The sequence below is a fragment of the Tinamus guttatus genome, unplaced genomic scaffold (assembly GCF_059628265.1).
Source record: "Tinamus guttatus ecotype Peru unplaced genomic scaffold, ASM5962826v1 Tinamus_guttatus_pri_ptg000852l, whole genome shotgun sequence".
NCBI classification, from domain to species: domain Eukaryota; kingdom Metazoa; phylum Chordata; class Aves; order Tinamiformes; family Tinamidae; genus Tinamus; species Tinamus guttatus.
Genome location: NW_028289386.1, coordinates 312,753 through 333,367, shown reverse-complemented (window position 1 = coordinate 333,367; position 20,615 = coordinate 312,753). Strand labels below are relative to the sequence as shown.

The 20,615-nt window shown below is 37.5% G+C and overlaps 1 protein-coding gene across 1 annotated transcript in view; it reads right to left on the bottom strand.

Annotated features, from left to right (window-relative positions):
- Positions 1–606: 606 nt before the first annotated feature.
- The window catches only part of EXOC2 (exocyst complex component 2), a gene marked incomplete at its 3' end in the record, with an annotated part of 56,388 nt that continues 36,379 nt past the window's right edge, over positions 607–20,615 (bottom strand). The window contains exons 10-15 of the mRNA XM_088537709.1: positions 20,299–20,417; positions 9,843–9,968; positions 7,269–7,393; positions 3,474–3,542; positions 2,978–3,135; positions 607–776 (exon numbers count right to left, since the gene is read on the bottom strand). Coding sequence (XP_088393835.1) covers positions 607–776; positions 2,978–3,135; positions 3,474–3,542; positions 7,269–7,393; positions 9,843–9,968; positions 20,299–20,417 — 767 coding nt within the window. The remainder of the gene's footprint in view (positions 777–2,977; positions 3,136–3,473; positions 3,543–7,268; positions 7,394–9,842; positions 9,969–20,298; positions 20,418–20,615) is intronic.

Genomic DNA, 20,615 nt, shown 5'->3' with positions numbered 1-20,615 from the left:
CGCAAAGTAACACCTGACTGTGGTATATAATAAAACACTGGCTAGTGAAAGTACTAGCTCCAGTAAAAAAAGTGCATAGCTGGAAATTTAATTTGTAGACACATAAATATTAAAAAAGACATAATATTTGAATGGTCAGGGTTATTAGCTTTTGGGGAGAGAACCCAAAGACTACCAGGTAAATTAGTGAACAACTCTGCCCTGATTTTAGAGATGTGTTTATTTCTTATCTCATTAAAATTCAAGTTTTGGGGGAGAACAATATATACTAAAAAGGAAGTACGGCCTCTATTGCATACCAGATTGCATTAGATGTAGTGAATGTGTTATTGGCCTTGAAAATCTAAGTATTTATGGCAAAAGCTGTGTAACAATAGAGAGACCAAACCATTAGCAAAAGCTCCTGGGAAAACCACAACTAAAATATTAGAGGAACTTTTGGTATTTTTTCTCCCCCTTTTATAGAACGACTCCAAAAAAGAAAATGTTTCCAATATGAAAAAGCTGCATCAGGAGATAAATCAGCTGTATTTTAAAACTGTTACCAACCCAGAGGAGACAGATCTAACTAGCCTATCCATCAGATTAAGGGAAGATGCAAAATACAAGTGCCATCAGAATAGTAAACATAAGAGACTTGCATCCTTTTATTACCTTCAGCAGTATGTTGTAAGGTCACTATAATGCAACGCACACGAAGGTCCAAAATAAGATCCTGGATGATCTGAAGCATATCATTGGGTATCTCAAGGGCAGTAAGAGACTCAGAGCTAAGCCTGAAAAAGAAATAAAATGAAGTTAAAGTGTAAATCTGCATGCCAACTTTTTTTGGCTATGGTATGGCAGAATGGAAATACTCTTCTACTCTTTCATGCAGGACTCGTAACACAGTCATTGCTTACAAGGAATAATATTTGAGCATTTAACTAAAAGGCGGCAGCTGCACTCAGCTCACTAGTACAGACACAAAATGAAGCTTACTGCTTTTATTAACACTTGAATATTTAAGCAAGGATTACTCAAATGCAGCTTTTGCTCTTTCTTCTGCTGCTGCACAAGCAATGTACATGCCCTAGAAATAGCCAAAGAACAAAGGGAATGTTTCTAATCATCTCCCTGCAGGTTCTGGTTCTTTACGCTGGGTGTTGGGCGTAAACCATCAAATAAAACACCTAATTGCATTCCAAGTCAGCAATGTCATAACTCAAAAAAAATGCTATTTGGATCCCAACTACTAAGCACTACTAATGAATTAATAGACCATATAAATCTGCGTTATCTCAGTCAGCTAAGAAACATGGGATATAAGTAGCAGCCACCTGTGAGTAGCTTAAGTGACTTTAGACTGTATAAAAGTTCTATATTTAAGAGTTGATTTCTTTCCCAAGGGAGCATTAGCTGTCACAACCGTCAGATCTTTATTTTCTAATATCACTTGCCCTACAAAATATATCGTCTTTTTATCCCCACAATGAAGCAAAGGTCTTGCAAATAATGTTTATCCTCTAGTACCTACCCCTATTGTACAGTGACAACGGGGTATAAGTTTAAATGCAACCCCATGTAAAGCTGTGTGATACACACATATATATATAAGCAAAGAAATTAATATTGCATAGCCCTAATTTAGCATTCTTGAATATAAGCAGAATATACTAATCAATTTGTGAGATAAAACAGTAAAATCTTACCATGTCCTTCATAATGACTATATGTTGGAAGTTATAACAATAAGACCAAAGCTACTACACATCTTTGCAAAAAATATATATTTTTATCCAATATGTAGATGATTCACGAGAACAGTCTTTGACAGTGGGAGTCCCAGGAATTTATCAGCTTGTCAAAAAATGCTAGGGCTTGAAAAGGTGAGCTCTGCTACCTGCACACCTTGTCCTCACTGTTCCATACCCAAACAAGGTGTTCAGGGCGTCCTTTCCATTGTCCCTGTTCTTCTCTACTTTTGAGTACTTTGCATTTATAGCTCATTCCTGTAAAGGGCCAGCACAGGCTTCAGTAACAACATGAGGTGGGAAAAGAGTGAAAGGAAAAGAGAAATTCCCCAGCCCCTAGTTCTGGTATTTATCACCAGAGCAGTGGCCATAAGACAAGTGGGATACTCCTAGAAAAGAGTCTTTAGACATAAAGATCCTATTACCTAAAATTGGCTCATACTTTGGATGGCAGGATTCTAGAACAGAACTAACACTCAAAGAATCTGTTAAACTTGCAAGCCAACACCACTCTTGTGTAATTTAAAGTTTAGAATACAACATTTTAGAATTTTGTAAGCTGAACGGAATTGGATTGCTTTTCATAAAAGGGCAATACTGATGTCAAACCATTTTCCTTTTGCCCCTGACAGCTTTTCATCAAATAACAAATCCACCCCTTCCTAAACTGGAATTTTCATAAAATTCAGCTAAAGAAAAAACTGCAATGTGCAGTTTGTTTTTCTGAATGGTTAACATACAGTTCATACAACTGACAACAGTCTTCAGGAAAATGTTAAGCAGACTTAACAGGTGCCACTGCCAGCTCCATTTGCCATAGACACTCTCTGCGCATGACTTGATTCCTTTCTCTTTGCACTCTGTGCTTTATTTATTGTCTGCTTTCAAATCCGCAGATAAAAAGTGCTGTACCATATACAGGTATTACTGTTACTATATAATTTTTGAAATATATTGACAGTATTTATGGCCTCAATAGACAAATGGAAGCCAATTCTATAAATTTACTAAAATATTTTGCAATTAATGATGCACGTATTACTATGTTAACGAACAAAATTGCCTAAGTAAAATGACATTATAAGGAGTATCACCTTAAATGAGACAACTTTAAGCTAAACTACAATTCAAGAAAGACCTATCGCAGAGATGCAATAGGTTTTAAAATGCAATAAAGACAATTTGACTTTAAGCATACACATTCCAGGAGTAGCACCACACTGTAGATAAAAAGCTCCATTTACCTTACAGTCTGGATAACATGTGTTAACCACTGGCCAGAAAGCTCAGATTTCAGCTCCCAGCCACCGTACTGTCTTGATTCTCCTTCTCTGAGACTAAATGGAAGCAAAGCTCCACGGATAAGTTTTACCAACGAGTGCATCACTTCCTGGATCATTTTCTGCAACAGAACAATGGAGGAACAAAATAAGGAAAAGTAAAAGCTCTCCGAATATGTTCGATTGACTGCGTACTTGCCATACACAAAAGATGGGACACAGTAGGAGAGAAAGAGTAGGGGAGATGGATTTAAGGGCAGACACTGCTCTGTGCAAGAGAGTTACCATTTAGAGAAGACTGTGGCTTTTTCCTGGCAGAGCTGAAAAATATTTCTGAGAAAAGTCCCATAACTTGGGGTATCCGGCATGGAACAGACTATTAAAGAAATCCGATCTTCAAATTGGGAATCTTTCTGTGTAGGACTACTGAAGAAAGCAAGTTTTTTACCCCAGGGCTTACCTTGAAATCATTTTGTCTTTGCCTAGCGTTTTTCTTCGATCTTTCCATTTGGCCAGACTTTTCAGCAGTCTTGTGAAAATGAGAAAATTGAAAAGTGTAAGTATCTCATAACCACTGTTGAAAATAATTCTGAAAAAGGGGTTTCAAAGTGAAGAAGTGAAAACTGATCACTCAGTTAATGATGTACTTAAAAAAAAAAAAATTGACAATCCTCCCCACCCCGTCAAACTATGACACTTCAACAAGCAAAGTCCATATGCAGCAACAAACTTCACATATAGCAGGTCGGTCTGCTAATCTTTAATCCTTGGAAAAACAGCCCTTTAGGATAAAGCATAGCATAACGGCAGTATATTTGGAATAGCAGTGCATTGGCAAATATTAGGAAGTTAGCACGGTCAAAGTATTCTCACTAGAATGTTAATGAGATCTAAACTGTGCAGTTCAACTGCGCATCAAGTTCATATGAAGAAACTATTATGTTGTCAGCATGGAAGCTACCTGGAGAAGGGCACTGATGTAAAATGAAAGAATGTGCCTTGGAATGAGGGCAATTTGAAGCTACAGCATGTAGGTGGGGGAGCTGCTTGTCTTTTTAAGGAACAGCATTTTGCTGAAAATTCTCTTTCAATAATTCAATTAACTGCAAAAGAGAGTGCAAACTAATCAGCATCTTGATGGACAGTTCTCATTTTTGAAAACTGAGGAACGTGAGTAAACTTTGCATAAGACAGTTACAGTTGATGAAAAACATGGTTTGACTAATATTCTTCCTGTTTGTAGTTCTAACCTTCAGTGGAGTCTACTGAGAACACAAAGCAAATTATAACGAAAAAGTTATTTAAAATACTGGGTCATGCGTAAATGTAAAATGTTACAATGAGAGGATCTCCTAATTTTATGTATGTACAGCAACATCTACTGGACAAAAGGGGTAATAGCATAACTGTAGTTAAATTAATTTTCCTCAAAAAAAAACCAGTATATTTTCAAGTCATTAACTAAATGCTGTAGCTTTCCAATTACCTATGTAGCTAAAACATTTTCTTTTTTTTAAGGTAAAATTAATCACTTCTAGTCAGTATAAATTAGAGGAAAAAAAATAAAACTACAGCTGCATGACAGTTTTGGAAATTACATAGCAATGAAACTGTCTGTTGTACTTTAAAGCTCTGCATAGCACGGTTTCAGGCAAGGAAAACAATTCTCGAGAATTACTGCTGAGTCTAATACTCACTTCTCTCTTCAACAGCATAATAAAAAGCTTGCATTCCTTTAAATCTTAAAGGAATCATGTTAAGGTAGGATCTTAAAATTCACACTGTTTTATAGTTGGATTAAAGAACAACAAAAATTACAGATATCTTTGATAAGACTTTTTTTTTTTTTTTTTTTTTGGGTGGTTTCGTTGAAGACCAGTCTTAAACCTTTCCTGCACAGACAGACCAAAACTATTTTGTGGTAAGACCAACGGTTACTATTCACATATGCTACTTCACCTAGAATGATTCAAAGAACTAAACTTCTTAAACTGTTGGAAATATCACGTATATCTTTAACTGACAATATATCAAGGCAGATAGCTAACCTTTCAGAAGCAAAAAGAAAACCCCCAGAAAACAATAAACTCTACAACGTGAACAAGACAAAATAAATACAGCTTATTATTTATAACTGGGGATTTTTTGTGCTTTGTTTTTGATTCAAGTCCTCAAGACATTTGAAGTTAACTGAAATGACCCTGTAAGCCATTTTTCACAGGACTTTTCCCACAAAACAGTAGCAATTGTTTTGCTTCCAGAAGGGCAACAAGTAGCAAGAAAAAATTTTAAAGGAATTTCCTCGGGGACAGTTAAAATCTGTATTGAAATATATATAAACCTTGTGTCATGAATAAGGTCCTCTGACAGAAAGTCTTAGCTGCTTTTTAAGAGGTTTTCTAGCTTATGCTGTCCCCTCCTCCCACACTTTCTCAGTTGATTTGTGGAATGCAGAGCACTTGGAAGGACCTGAGGGCACAGCCCTTCCTTCCTTTCCCAAGATTTTGCCTAGGTCTTCCAAAAGGACAAAAGCAACAGAAGAAATCAAGCAGCTGGGAGTGAAATTCTTCAAAGTTCAGAATTTAGCCCAACAGCAGTAGAGTGCACCAACACAAATATCACTTCTTCCTTTCTTACACAGAAGCAATGTTTTGATCAGGGATTTCATAAGATCACTCCAACTTTGTTTACATTTCAAAATGCTTTTCTAGTTCCTCTAGAAATTGCATTCTTTTTCATTGTACTTGTAGAGAAAAAACTCAGCATAACTTACAGGTTTTATTTCCAGTAGTACTGTTACCAAACAAAGGCTGTCATTTCCCTTATGAAATGAATGATGGTTGGGAAAATCAACGATACTAAGTTTTATTTGTGATTCTCCTTGCTTCACTGAATGCTATCCATAAATCTTGTACCTTTTGATTTTATCATTTGTAATACATGAGGATAATGCACAGAATCTATTCACTGGGACTATAAGAATCTGTATATTCTACTCAGCATACACAGGGCTAAAGTAATTAGCAGTATCGTTAAATGAAAACATTTTACTGCTTTTCAGGTAGCAGGGATAAATAAAATGATAGCTTAAAAAGTTAATTTGTTGATTTGTCAGAGAGCATGGAAAATGACAAAATAATCTTCTTAATTTCCTTCTCCAATGATATTTTAATTTTTACTGAAGCTGCAAAGACTTCCAGTTAGTTGGGGCTTTAGCATTGGTTTAAGGGTAACTTTTTGGTATGACAGTGTAGCTGTCATTTTTAAGGATCTAGGTACAGCTGGATAAAGTAAGGATGGCAAATTAAAGACTATCTTAACAGACCAAGTGACACAGCCACAGTGAAACAGAGAGGCTTTATATGTATAGACTTTTAGGTTCAAAACAGAAGCCAATCTGCAGAGCACATTTATCCAAAAGCTTGCTTGTGTTCTGTGTTTCCTGTTACCCCAGTTGACATTACTTCTCCTTACAGACCTGTCTTCACCATTTTATAGGATGTACAATGACATCAACCGTCAGTCGACACGAATGTTCAGTGATAGCTGTGCAGATTACGTATTACCTATGCCTTTAAATCAGCTGATGTAATGGATAGCTATCCCTTCCCACATTTAAATCATGTATTTTTCCTAGTAAGACTCCTTGGAAATATCTCAGAGCTATTTCTTCTCCAGAAGAACTGTAAAGTGGCTTGAGTACTGGAAGCAAACTCTCTACAAAAGATACTGTATTTTTGTGACCAAATTATACAGTAATACAAAAACAAAAGCAATTTTATCCATCTGATAATGATTACGGTAGTAGGCTGTATACTAACTATATTGAGTTAATTATGAAATATGCCCATTTAAAATCTGTTAGTACCATACATATGAAAATGACGCATGATGGCATGGATCTTTTTTTTTTTTAAGTATACTTTCTGCTTCTGTGAGTACTGGCATTATATTTACAGAATGTATAAAAATTGAGTCATCTGAATAAGAAGGACAGGGACTGCTGACTATCTATTTTACTTTCAGACTCACTTGTCTAGAGTGTGTCTGCATGCACCACTCTGGGTTTTGGGTATTTTGCAACTCTGGGGCCTGGAGTTAGTAGCTCAGAATGCCCAAGTGTCTACAAACTGTTTCACAAACCTCCTCGACCAAAATGAGTCCAGCAAATCTTCCAGTGAAGTACAATACTTCAAACAGATAATTATTATGGAGTTTTGTTATTTAGAAGTGATTTATATGCAAGAACCCATACCTCACTGAACAAGCTTCCATTCACGTATGAAATCCAGAGTTTCCAGAAGTTGGGCAGCTGGCTTACAACAAGTTTTGTCAACTTGTCAACAAATACAACTTGCTGAGGAGCTTTATATCGCCAATCTAAAAGGAGAGGCAGAGGGAAGAGCAGAGGTAAATAACTTTTTGAATTAATAATAAAAGATCTACAACTGGCTTGGTGCCACTTTGTAGCATATCAGCAACAACATTGTAAACACAGAAAGCTTTTCAAGTAAGAGTGGAAAAACTGAACTGGCTGGCCCATGTACACATACACAATTAGTAGACACACAAGTTCTTTCATCTTTTCTCATATGCTCACAAAGGGGCAGCAGAAGTGCCCCCTCTGCATTAGATACCCCCTCTGCAGGGGTATCTAATGCAAACCACCTAACAATCCACTCAGCTGATTTTCTGTTTTCTAAACACTCCAACTGGAAAGGTAACATGAAAGTAATTAAGACATTAAAAGGTTCAGATGATGAGGTGGTGGTGCTGAAGAAGCAGGTCTAGTACGATAGGTTTGTGATTAAGGCAACACTGGAAACTGGAAGATTTGCTTTATTTCCAGCTCATAGAGAAATTTCCACTGTAGCCTGGGGCAAGCTGCCCATCTCATCTTCATCTCCATTTGTTTGATATTCTTTTCTTGAAGAAACAGGGCAGACTGCAGTACTGTAAAACACAATTAACTCATAACAAAATATACAAAATATGTGATTTTTACACAAAGAACATGAGCAGGATTAGCATACAAAAGTGCATCCCCCCCATTTACCAACCTGCTTACACAGCCTTGTACACTGGTTACCAAAACATTTTGGTTTACACTTTGGCAAAAAGTAACTTCTATCAGCTTCTTATCGAGGGTAAAAGTGAGGTTGGGAGAAAACTTAAAATGAAAGCTGAAAAGAGGCAGGGCAAAGGTGCTGATGAATATGTAGAGTAAAGGCAACTTTGGGAAATACTGCTCTATAATCTGACTTTGCCAAATAAATCTTTCCTAATTATGATGTTTAGCAAAACAGGATATATAAATAGTTCCATCTAAGACTGTTAGCTTTCATGTCAAATTAGAGAAAAGGGAAATCACAGACTTTTGAATAAAACCTGTAAAGAGGATTAGGGTTTTTTTTTTTTTCCAGGTCTTTTATGGTTTCAGGAACTGCCTCACTCCTGAGTTGGCAGATAGCAGGTATATGGTGGGGTAGGCAGCTACACATCAAATCGAAAGGACATTCTGGACATACTTTCAAGATATTTTGACTGTGCAGCTACAGGAAACTCCAATCTATATTAAAGCTGTTGAGAAACCTGACAGCTGGAAAAGCAAAAGGCAACAGGCTTTCAAGCTGCTCTGATCCCTGGTTGTGGTAGTCAGCACAGAGCTTCCTTTATTTTATATCTAATGATCTACAAATCCTCGTTCTGCTTCAGGAACTAACAGCCGCCAGGGTAAAATGACCACTGATTTGTAAACCAAGGGTGTAAAATAATAATCACCATGGTGTTTCCCTGTGTTGAACCAGCCAGTCAGCAGCCAGTTACTGTTCACATTTCTGTCACCAGCCAGAGCTGGTGTTATTTGAATGTTATTTGAATGCTACAATTTGGAATTCAAAATAATTTGCTCAAACGATCTCTTGGACAATCATAGTGAATCATGGTGGGGGGTGGCAGGAAAATAGATTTCACTTCTCAAATTAGCTGCAAAAGGCACCAGTGCACAAGCAGCCTGAAAAGGGAGGACACCACACATATTTGGAACTGCAGCTTCTACAGAAGCACTGTGAGACGTGGTTTTATTTCGGTTCTCCATCCACAGAAAGTGAAGATGGTGGAGCCCTCACTCTTCCTAGGCATTAGGTGGGAATAGGCACCATAGGGCAAATGAACTGAAGGCAGAGGCAACTCATTCTGAGTCTAGGATCTTTGCGACTTCTAAAGGAGCTAGTGGATTAGGCTCCTAAGGGATTACGGTGCTGTGATTCTATAGCTTTCCTTTGAAACTTGGTTCTAACTGCTGGCTCCAGAACCTGCAAAGCAAGACAACAGCAGTGTCTCTCAAGTAAGCACAAATGATAAGAAACAGCAAAGAAAAAATAGCCGCTTACATATATGAGAAAAAAAAAGTTTTAATTTTTTTTCTGGGTGTAGGAAGGGGGAATACTATTACCTAGACTGTGTTTTGAGAGGCAAATTTCACTTACGAAGAGTTCTTTACTGCCAAAAAGCAGAGGATCCTATTGGTAAGTAATGATACTATGTGAGAAAAAATAAGAATTTTAAGATCCTATCAAGAGATCTGAGTGAAGTTTCAGAATTCGCCTTTACAGAGGACTAAGACAATCTACAGCAATGAGTAATATTGGCCAACTGCTGACTGGAGACTTACTGTCTACCAACACCCCAACAGAACGAACAAAAAGAGACTCTGGGCTCTGTGTGTTCTCTGTCTTCTTCTTGTTGTTCTTGTTTGTTTTGGACTGCAACCACAGACTGGACATAAGTAACTGCATATTTAGTTTTTGCAAATAAAACAAGTGCCTACCATCATCTCGGCCCGACTGAAAGCTGCTGCCCCTTTTCAGTGAAGCAGTTTGACTGAGATGGCCAATTGGAGATGGACGCACATCACCGTCCAAGTCTAGCATTGGGCTGTGGAGCAATGAGTTGCCTAGGGGTAAGAAAAAAAAAGATAAAGATATTGCATATAAATTGATAAGGATATTGCATATTGCAATATAAAGTGATAAGGAATTGCATATTGCTAGGGAATTCTATTTAAACTCAGAAGTGTTTCAAGTTATCTGGCAAAAACATTCTTAATCCTAGTTAATTGGATTATTTGTCCATCTACATCAATGCAGTTCAATAACTCTGCTACTGACTCCTGTCGCAAAGGCAAAGCCACGAGTGCCATATGGAAAATATCATTCCTTGGTCTGTCTCCGTCTTCACTTTTTTCTTAATGCTCTACAAGTGCAAGTAATAGGTGCACACTTCCAAAAGGCGACAGTGTGGGAGTCCAGTTCTTTTCCAAAGAAGTCCCTCCTCCCATAATCCTTTTTTTAATTAAAAAAAAATCCTGTGGCCTTTCACTATGGCCTCACTGAGATACTGCCATTACAGAGCCATTGCTAGTTCCTACATACATCATATTACTGTTAACCCTATAAAACACTGATGTAAATAGATCCAGTTGGTACATAGTTAACAGTGGTGACAAAACACTACATTGAATATTGTCTGTTAACTGCTGATTATTTTATCCCTATGTCACTTACTAAACCTAACACATGACACCTTTTAAACTGAAGAGCTTTCAGCAATATCAAAAGCACTGCAGTGATTTTGCTATTACCCACCATCATCATGGGCAAGCTCTGCAATAGGTTTGAACAGGAATTTGGGGAAAGATCTTGCCTTTTGAATGAACTGAACAAATACAGAATAGTGCAGAAGAAAAAAAAATAAACTATCAAAAGCTTTAAAGTAGGCATATATATTCCAAATGCAGATAGTTACTTATGACCAAGTACTATGCAACTGCCCACTCAGATCTATGTAAGGTCATGCATCTACTGCATTTACAAATTAAATGTCCGTACCTTCTAAGACACATCTTAAATGCTGCAAATTTGCAGTAATTGACATCTGTAAAAACATTCCAGAAATCTTGCAAAGTGAAGCGAAACAAAACATTTTTTTCTCTCTCAGGATTAAAAAAAAAAAAAGGTCCACGAAAGAGCATGCATTAAAAATGATTATAGCCAGTATATAAAAAAGACTGTACAGAAGACCCTGTGAAATTTTAAGTTCATGACACAGTTCTGTGGTTTCCATAACAATTTAACTACTTCTGAGATTCAACATATCTGCATTTTATTTGTTTGGGGAAAAAAAAGGAAAAAAAAAAGACAGACACCAGAATTTGAAAGAGATGTAAAGCGTTTGTAGGAAATGTAAGAAATGCTGCTTTAAACATATATTAAAGAATAACAGTGCTATTTTCACATAAACTACATTTAGAAGAATCCTGTGATACATCGAAACTTTCCTCTTTGATGTCTACATATGGAACCTACGCCCTCACCCTTCAAACACCTTGTTAGTATGAGGAATTTCTTGTAAACAGATGGTCTCTAAAAATGACAGTACCCATTAAACCTCAGAATTAAGCACAACAGACGTACTTACAAAAACATCTTAATGTCAATTAGTTCAATGAAAACCATTTGCCTGAGGTAGCTGAAAATTCTGCATTGCTGACGATACGCTCACCCCCCGCTGCCCAAACGGTTTATATATTCCCCAGTAACAGAAAGCATGTAAAGAATACGCTCTTGTTCCACCAGAAAAACCCCATCATCAGTTTGCAGCCGTACCAGGAAAAGAAAGTTTAACATGAACTAATTTCTTAATTGGTTGTCTAGCATTACAAGCAAGTATAACACAGCAGCAGGGAACTACAACAGCACATATACCCTCAGGACTCATAAACATCTGGAGTGCATTAGCAGAGCTGATCTGCTCTGGGCCGACCAGAAGATAGCGCTTGAGGACTGCGCACCAAGGCCCGAGGCCTGAGGGGAGGGCCCAGGGCAGAGCTAACTCACAGGCAACTTCTTTCCTGTCCCCAGCTCATTCCTTCTCGGGAGCCAAGAGCTTAAACGTAGCAACATAATGTAATATAATGAATTAATATTATTGTCTACAGCCCAGACTAATATTTAGAAAGCTAGATAAACTACAGCAAGCAATAATTTACTGATTATTCATAATTTGATTTGCATACCATTTTTACACTTTTAATCTGAGTATAGGATATCAATAATCTGTGCTTACAGGTTCTACGATGTTGTATAAGCAGAATGAACATTACATTATGGCATCTTTGATGCTACAGAAATGCTTTTTACCCAGATGCAGCATCTACAGGGAGTATATCTTTCAGTGACCCTAAGGTCTGAGGTGTATTTAACCAAAGACACACAGGAAAAATAAATGCACTACATTATCACCTTCTATCAAACAACGATAACAAACCAGAAATATAATTAAATCCTTATTACATTTACAACTGTAAAACCATGAAAAGATCAAATTAGTAGCAGCTTTAACATTGTTTTCAAAAAAGAATTAAGGATTTTCCCGGGTTTCAACTTCTTTTGCGCACAAATATGTTAAAGGTGTGTAAAATGAAATAAAAGCCTCCTGGCACCATGTGAAATAGTGCAACGGTTTTGTTCACGTCTGCTGTTTCAATTCAGTAAGATCTCACCAGAATAAGCTCTCCCTTCCCCTAGCAGTGGGTTTTGAGGTCATTATCTCTGTCTGGGTGTTCACTTACTTCTATATAATTTTAGTCACCTGTGTTGGCTTCTAATTGCATATGCTTTCATATTGCAAAACTATTCTGAAACCGTGCGTAGAAATTGTTCTGCCCTGTCCATCGTTCCATAACTCTCCACTCTGCTTATTTCTTTACTTCCTTGCAGTCTAGGAGAATGAGGCTTCTTTTGGGAGTCAGGCCTCTCACCTCCCTTCCCTAAGCCTGTCACGTCATTTATATAACATTCAGCTAAAGCTCTTGAAAAGACTTTTGAAGAAGCTACTGACTTACCAGGGGATAGTATAGGACCAGTATGTTTGGAACGACAGAAAAACAAAACAAAGCATCTTAATGACAAGCGACAAACTTCATTTTGGGTAACTTTCCAATCCAATTTTCCATGGCAAGACAAGCATTAGTCATTACACCGACTAGCTGTATAAACGCAGCTCGTGCATGAGCAAGGGTCAGAAAAGAAGACGACTGTACAGATGTGCAACCAGGTGAATGCAGTTACTGTATTCTTTCATCCGTTCTGCATCTTACAGGGGATTTTCTCACAGGCTACAATAGTGAGGGAACACTGATCTACGGCCCCCAGGCTCTCTGAAGGGCGGCAGACTTCCTTACCACCCTTAAACACCTTTGAACATTTTTTCCTGTGCACAGCGGGCCCTTGTCCTGTGCTCCAGCCTGACCACCCACTGTTGCTTGTTGACCAAACACACAGTGCCTGGAGCCTGCACTGACACAACCGGGATAAGATTCCTTTCAAGGACACCGCATAGAGAATTTCAATTTGTCTAGGCAAGAAATTAAGGGAGTAGAATAAATTACCTCAGAATTAACCTGCTCACCAGATGAATGGCTGCTTTTTATTCTTTTTCTTGACTACTCTTTCTTGCTAACTTTATACACACAATTATTTTCAAACTGACATCCTGAAACAATCACTAAGAAAATGGGTTATATTTTTAGCAAAAGATGAGCGCAGAAGATTAAAATTGCTGCACTCAGTAAGAAAATGGCTTATACTTTTAGCAAAAAAGATGAGCGCAGAAAATTAAAATTGCTGCATTTAGGGAAAATACATTTTTGGAATACACTTACAAACAAAAGGCCTTTTTAGCTTTAAGCTAGTTTTCCTCATGCCCAATGTATCTAGAATGAAAGTATTGTTTTTCCATTTAATATAAAAATGACAATTAAGGCTATTACTATTTCTACTGGTATTCTAACTACTTCACAACTAGGATAAACCTGACTGTCAGTCCTGCAGGCCAAGCATACTGAAGCAAAAGCCAAATACTTCAAGTTCAGCTTGTAAATAAAAACGACCTCATTTTACTGGCACTAGCTTCAGTGGACACTAACATTTTTAGCAGCTTTGAAAACCAACTTCTGCTGAATCACTCAGAAAATGATTTAAAGGACTATAGTAGATGCCAGGGTAAAATTATGGTCATATAAGAGAGTTTTACATTATCTTCAGTGGTATCAGCTTTTCAATGTTGACTTAAAGCTACCTGAGCTTCCCCTTTTAATCACTAATATTTACTGTCCGTGGGATATGTTCTTATCTTTTAAACAAAAGATCTTCTTTACACAAAAAACAAAGGTCCTTGCATTTTCCAAGATGTCAGATTCTACTAAAAATATAAACAGCAAATAACAGGTACAGGAGATAAAAGTGAAAAAAATCCAGTGTCAAATTCTCTACTAATTCATATTTTAATTTTCCTAATTAATAACCCATTAAGGGTTTGCTTGACGTTTGCTGCCAAAAGAGTATTTCTGCTAGGGACGAGGGATGTGGGTTAGACATGAAATGGCTCCCAGCTGCAGGAAGTCTTCTTGCAGATGTACAGTAAGCAAAAGCAATGGAAGAGAACCAGCTGCTGGGACAACAAAATGGAAAAGGCCCTTTTTGACACAGGCCTTGCTGGCCTGTCTGATCCAACAAAGACGGCTCACTCGCCGCAAGGTGAACGGGCCCTCAGCGTGGTGCAGAAGGAGCAGCGCGGCGGTCCCGGCGCCCATGCCCTTCCCTCACGCTCTGCGCCGCTGCTCTTAACGCTGGCACCGCAGGAACACGCACCCCCTGTGTCACTGCAGGGATGTGCATCACGGCCTGAATGCTAGAAAACAGGGACCTTTTTTTTTCAGCAATTAGAATTACAACAAAAATATCCCTGACCAAACGAATACTCCCCTGCTTCCAGAAGCGTTTCAGCGCCAGGTACGCTCATAGGCTGTGTATTACATACTTTGTAGCCCAAAGGGCAGCAGGAAGATCACACTACAGCTTTGTTATTGTTTCTGTTTACACTTTTAGTTTCTGAAGAGTCTTACTAGATTGCTTACTTACCCTAAAATTACATAACATTTCAAAAAGATGTGTTAATAAACGAAGATATTTTTCAGGCACTTCAAAGACAACTGGATTAGTGGCCCGCTCCTTTTTAGCTCACAGGCTTATGAAACCTACACTGCTAAAATTAAACCTAAGCAATAACCACTGGCCACACAGAAAATGGTCTTAATCTCTGAAACTTCTTTCCCTCAATTCATGCTAAGAATCCCATTGCTTAATTCATTTTGGCTCTCTGCCCAGTGCTCCAGGCAAATTTTAAAGTAAACCTCATTTATTTACATTTATTTTCATGCCATTTTACGTCACTATATCCCCCATGTTTCCTGTACTCCAACAAGTCTCAGAAACCAAGACCATAGTCAAAAACTAAAGGGATGCCCATGTACTAGGAAATTGCCAAGTAAAGTTAAAAATCACAAATTTGTGATTTTTTTTAATAGAACGGAACACTTTATTATCCAGACACCAGGTTTGAAAGCTCCAAGACTTTCTTCAAATCAAATGCTCAGAAGTAGCTCAGAGCATAAACAATCCAAAGTATGAAATATTAGCACAATCTATTGATATCAGCTCCCTACTGATGGAGATTTAGGAGATACCTTTCTGGGTGAGACCAGTGCTTTTCCAAATGCTAAGCTTTATATTCACAGCCATCAAAAATGTTCTTTCTCCTGAATATTCAGTCTCATGCATCTTCCTCTCCCTAACAACATCTACATTTGAAATAACAGGAACAAAGTGGCTCTAACTTCCTTGAGTTCTTCTGTGAGTGATATGAAATAGAAATAGCATCACATAATTAGATTTATAAAATGAATCTATCAATATTTCAAGCAACTAACTCAGGAGTAAAAAGAAGGTTTCAAAAACAATGAAAGAACATAAATACCTATCCCATTTGCAAGGTAGGTAAAATAGAGAAAATATTTAAAAGTTAATAAATCCATGTATTTCCAAGCATCACTACATCCGTAGGACTAGAGCTCCAGACAGTTGCACCTAGGTCCCATATCCCTTGCTGCATCTTTAGTAGAAGAACATGTTAATATTCAAGCAGGGGAGGAGAGCTTAATGTAAGGGCACGAACACAGGATTTCTGTGAACTGGGCATTCCTTGTACTGTCTAACGCTTCCATGACATCTCTGACTCTGCTGTTTGGTCTCTGAGCCCCAGCTGCCCACACTTCGGAGTGCATAGGGCAGGAAAAAACTTAAATCACTGCCACACACAGATACTCACTCATTCCTTGCAATGCATGGGTTTGGATTATTTCATAATGTTAAAATGCTCTGCCTGCAGTTTTTACCTCAGGAATCAGAAGGTCTGTCAAGGCAGTACAGATTGAGACAGACAGGCTAAAAGCAGTGATCACCGAGTAACTGCATCCGAGTTTGTTAATGAAGTGTTATGCTATATAACTCAAGTCAGATCAACAAACCAAAGTATTGCTCAAAGACGCTTTAAGACAGTCTCTTGTTCCGATTTCTAACAGTGTAACACACAGGCAGCAGCGGAGCCCCGGCTAGAAAGCATCCTGCCATCTGCCTCCCCATCCTCTACACTCTCTACCACAGTAATCCCCTGACAAACATGAAAGTCTGTAACAGTAGTTCAGATTAATTATATCCTTGATTCTTCCTTTCATGGAAATAAATTACAAAACGTGAACACTGTTGTACAAGATTACAGAAAAATCCCCATGCTACTCGCGTCATTTGACAATAAACACAAATTGCTATTTATCTATCAGATTACAGTATCTTTTCTGATTAAGATCCATTAAAATCAAAAGAAACTTTTGTTGGAGGAATTTGGTGTTGTAGCTGCAAGTCTTTATTTCAGGCTGCCACATTATTTGACACAGTTCAGCACTGGTCGCTGTACCTTTCAAATTTTGGAAGTAATACTAACACTAGCTGAGCAAACCAAGGGGGAGGGGGGAAAAAAAAAAACAGTATTTGAAGCACATAGGGCTTCTGCTAGCCCCCAAAGCAAATTCCAGGAGTCAACTCCAAGACCATTACAGCACTGTAACCTTGCCCGGTGTTGTTCTTTTGAGCTGCAGAGATCACAACCTGCTACGATGCTTCACAGTTCTACGATAGGCTATGAAGGATTCACATATAATTTATAATTTATTATATATATATAAATTTGTGATTTTTGTACAGGACTTCCATTTACCTCAGAACATACAGCAGCTCCCTCCCTTTTTCAGCTATGCTTAACAAAGCTTTGAATAGACAAGAGGGCACTACTGCCTCTGGGCAAATAAAAAGATCCTATGAAGGATGCAGAAAAGTAGATTTACTTTTTGTCAATAGTGTCCTGGAAGACATGATACACCACTGAATCTTTTAAAGCAGAAGGAAAGACTGTATTTATGTATAAGAAAAATAAAGTAGTATTGATGAATGAGACAGCCTTCTAGTGGTGCAGGCACCACTTGAGAATACACTATTGACTTGTTGCCAGTGACTGAATTTGGAAGAACTTACTTGAATTCAGTTTTTCCATTATGTTTTTTATATTGTTTAGTAAACACTGACCTGCATCTCACCTGCATCACAAGCTGCGAATAAATTATTTGAGGATGTTTGTTGTCTGACAGTCAGTTCAAAATCCTGTCTAGGCTTCTCAACAGAGAACTAACAGAAGACTTTTAAGGTAGGTAAGAAAATCATTTTTTTGGTCTAATTCTGAATCCATTTGATAGGATTTTAAGGTATTAAAGTTCACCAGGTGTAACAACACAGAGCACTTGTCTGCTTTGAAATTGATAAATTGAAAGCAAAATGAGTCTGGTACAAACTCAACTGCAAGTTGAAAAATAAAATTTGTGTGTGCATTCTGCTATAGAGTTTTATTCTTCTGAAGAGTTTTCAATCTGTCAGTTTGAACCTACAGACTCACAATTAGCAGAAGAGTTAAGAACAACCAGAAATTTTGGGGATGTCCAAGGTAGAACAGTAATCTTCACGTGCATATTCCATCATTTTCAGTATGAAAACTACTGCTAGATATGATGTATATTATTCCTACTCAAAAGGGAATCCCAGAAAAAAAATTACGCTATTCAAGAAAGTACCAATCTTATGACCCATCTTTGCTGTCAAAGGCTTGATACATAAAAGAATCTTTTTTAGAAACAGGTTTTAAATGGAGGAGCTTAGAGTTTGAAAATTTGTTCCTATCTTCACTTTAAAAAGACCCTACCAATTTACAAATAGATAAACCTCATTTCTAATTTCTTCAGGTTGGTTAGATTTCTCTAAGCCGTGCAAAAACAATTCAGTATCTATAAGTGGAAAAAATAAATCCTGTTTGAAAAGTATACATCTACTAAAATAGATTAAAATACATTCCCTATCTCTGATCACTTCTTGGCAGTTAATACCACTTCTTCCAACTTTTCTACTTCTCCCATATGCAATGTGTCAAAATTGAGGTTCTTTGGAAAGGGGATACTGAGTTTAGCAACCTTACTTTGCTCCACTGGATATTAAGGGATAAATTCCATCTATCAGAATAAATTTTTGAGTATTTTTCTATCTGCAGGAAAACTGCATCGGTTAGCATCACAAAAAAAAAAAAAAGGTTATTTAAATGAAAGAGATAAACTCTGTACTATATTGACAATTATACTAGATAGCAAAGTTACGTTAAGATGTACAGTTATGCTGGCTCTCACTATGAGCTAAACAAAGTTGCTGAAACAGTAACATATTTTACTATAAAGCCTAAGGTAATCAGAAAGATTCTTTTTTGCAAGAAAAACACCAAACAGGTTGAGAGGCTCAAGAAAAGCTAAAGAATTAAGGCACACATCTGTAATTTTGCTGGAACATGCTTATCAAAGGCAAAACAAAAACCAACCAACCAAACAAAAAACCCCAAACCAAGGCTTGAGCACTTAGTATCTTCATGCTTTTATTATTCTTGCTAAGATGTGAAATGTCTATACACCCTTTTGCAAGTTGAAGGAGGAAAAATAAAAGTTTAGAATATGTCCATCTTTACAAGTGAGTTCTGCTCTACGACAGTTATTTGGTGTTAGAGGAAAGAGAGATTTAGGGTTTTTTGAAGAAGGAGATGGGAGGGTTCTGAATTTTGACCAAGCCTCTAAGAATCCAACCTGCTGTTCCAGCTGGTCCCACAGTACTCAACAACATTTTGTAAAACAAACATTTTGTGCGGCCTTTATAAAGGCTACAACTTAGAAATGAGAGATTGACATCATTGTCATATTTTAAGCACGCAGTAAACTCTATACCTGATGTCATAACCTTTGCTAAAGAAAAAAGTCTAAGCATCCGGCTAGATTTTTTAGCACATTTCTACAGCCGTTCCAGTTCAGTACAATTTCTGTGGTTTGTAGAAAGAAATCATCTTATTTGGTTTGGGATATACATGCAGTAACGCTAAACTTGGAAGTTATTTACAAGCCAAGAGAAGCCAGATTCCAATATTTCTGTACATTTTGGAAATATCACCAAATTCAGGAAGACTCCTTGAGAAACAAGGCACTAATTGCCTAATTCAAGAATTGAGTTTTCAGATTTTACTAAGAGGAATGCCAGGACAGTTACCTTCCCACCCATTCCTTTTTGAAAATACATTGATGTGGCTGACTTCCTTGGCTGATTGCTAGATTGTTAGGATACCTAAGAGTAGTACCATGAGGGCATTTCTTCCAGGAGCCACACTGAGAACAACAAACATGGAGCACAACTCTGTAGTCATACAGCTCTAAATTTTTAACTTGTCAAATGGGATATTTAGACATCCTCATAGGTTTGTGTCTAACAGCATAATCTGAGTGTTGGAACTGCACATGAACAAAGAAGAAAAGACCCATTATCATTCACTGCATAACAGGAGACAAACACATTTTTTCACAACGCCCCAGTGTCCTTCATATCTTTGTACTACTGGCATATCCTCTGACAAAGAAACCTAACTGGTGGATTCAGACAACAATCTGAATTTAAAGCGACCCTACTGAAATGTTTCTAGAGGAGAGTAAACTTTGGATGAAGGACTGAAATGTAATGTTTTCCCATGTAAAGAGCTTAAAAGATATATGTTAAACAAAAAGAAAGCTCTAACCACTGTTTTGTTTTCATAATGTAGTGGGAAAAAAGGAAAAATACAAATCAGTATTCAACTTTGTGAAAAGCCATCAAAATCGAGACGGAAAAAAAACAAATATCATTTGTACACTAAAGCTTGTCAAATAAAAGGCAATGCCAAATTCCTAAGTGTCAAATATATATATAACAAAAACATATCCTTGCCTTTTTGTTCTTTAACATAGCTCTCCTTACAGTTGTGCATGAGCTGCAGAATCCACTGATGTTGAGCACCAATGCACTGCCAAGCAGGGTCCCCAGGCGCATGAAGATCAGAAAGATATCTGTAAAAGCCAGTCCAAAAATCACAGCTCTGACTCGACACACTGAAGGCCTCTTTAAAACAGACCAAAGATGTACAGAGAAATATCTCCTTTTAACACCATTTTAAACATTCAAGAAGCCTTGCTAAGACATATTCATATTCAATGCAAATGCAAGCTTTGCATTCTCCCTTCCTAATTTAGTGAAGCAAAGTTCCA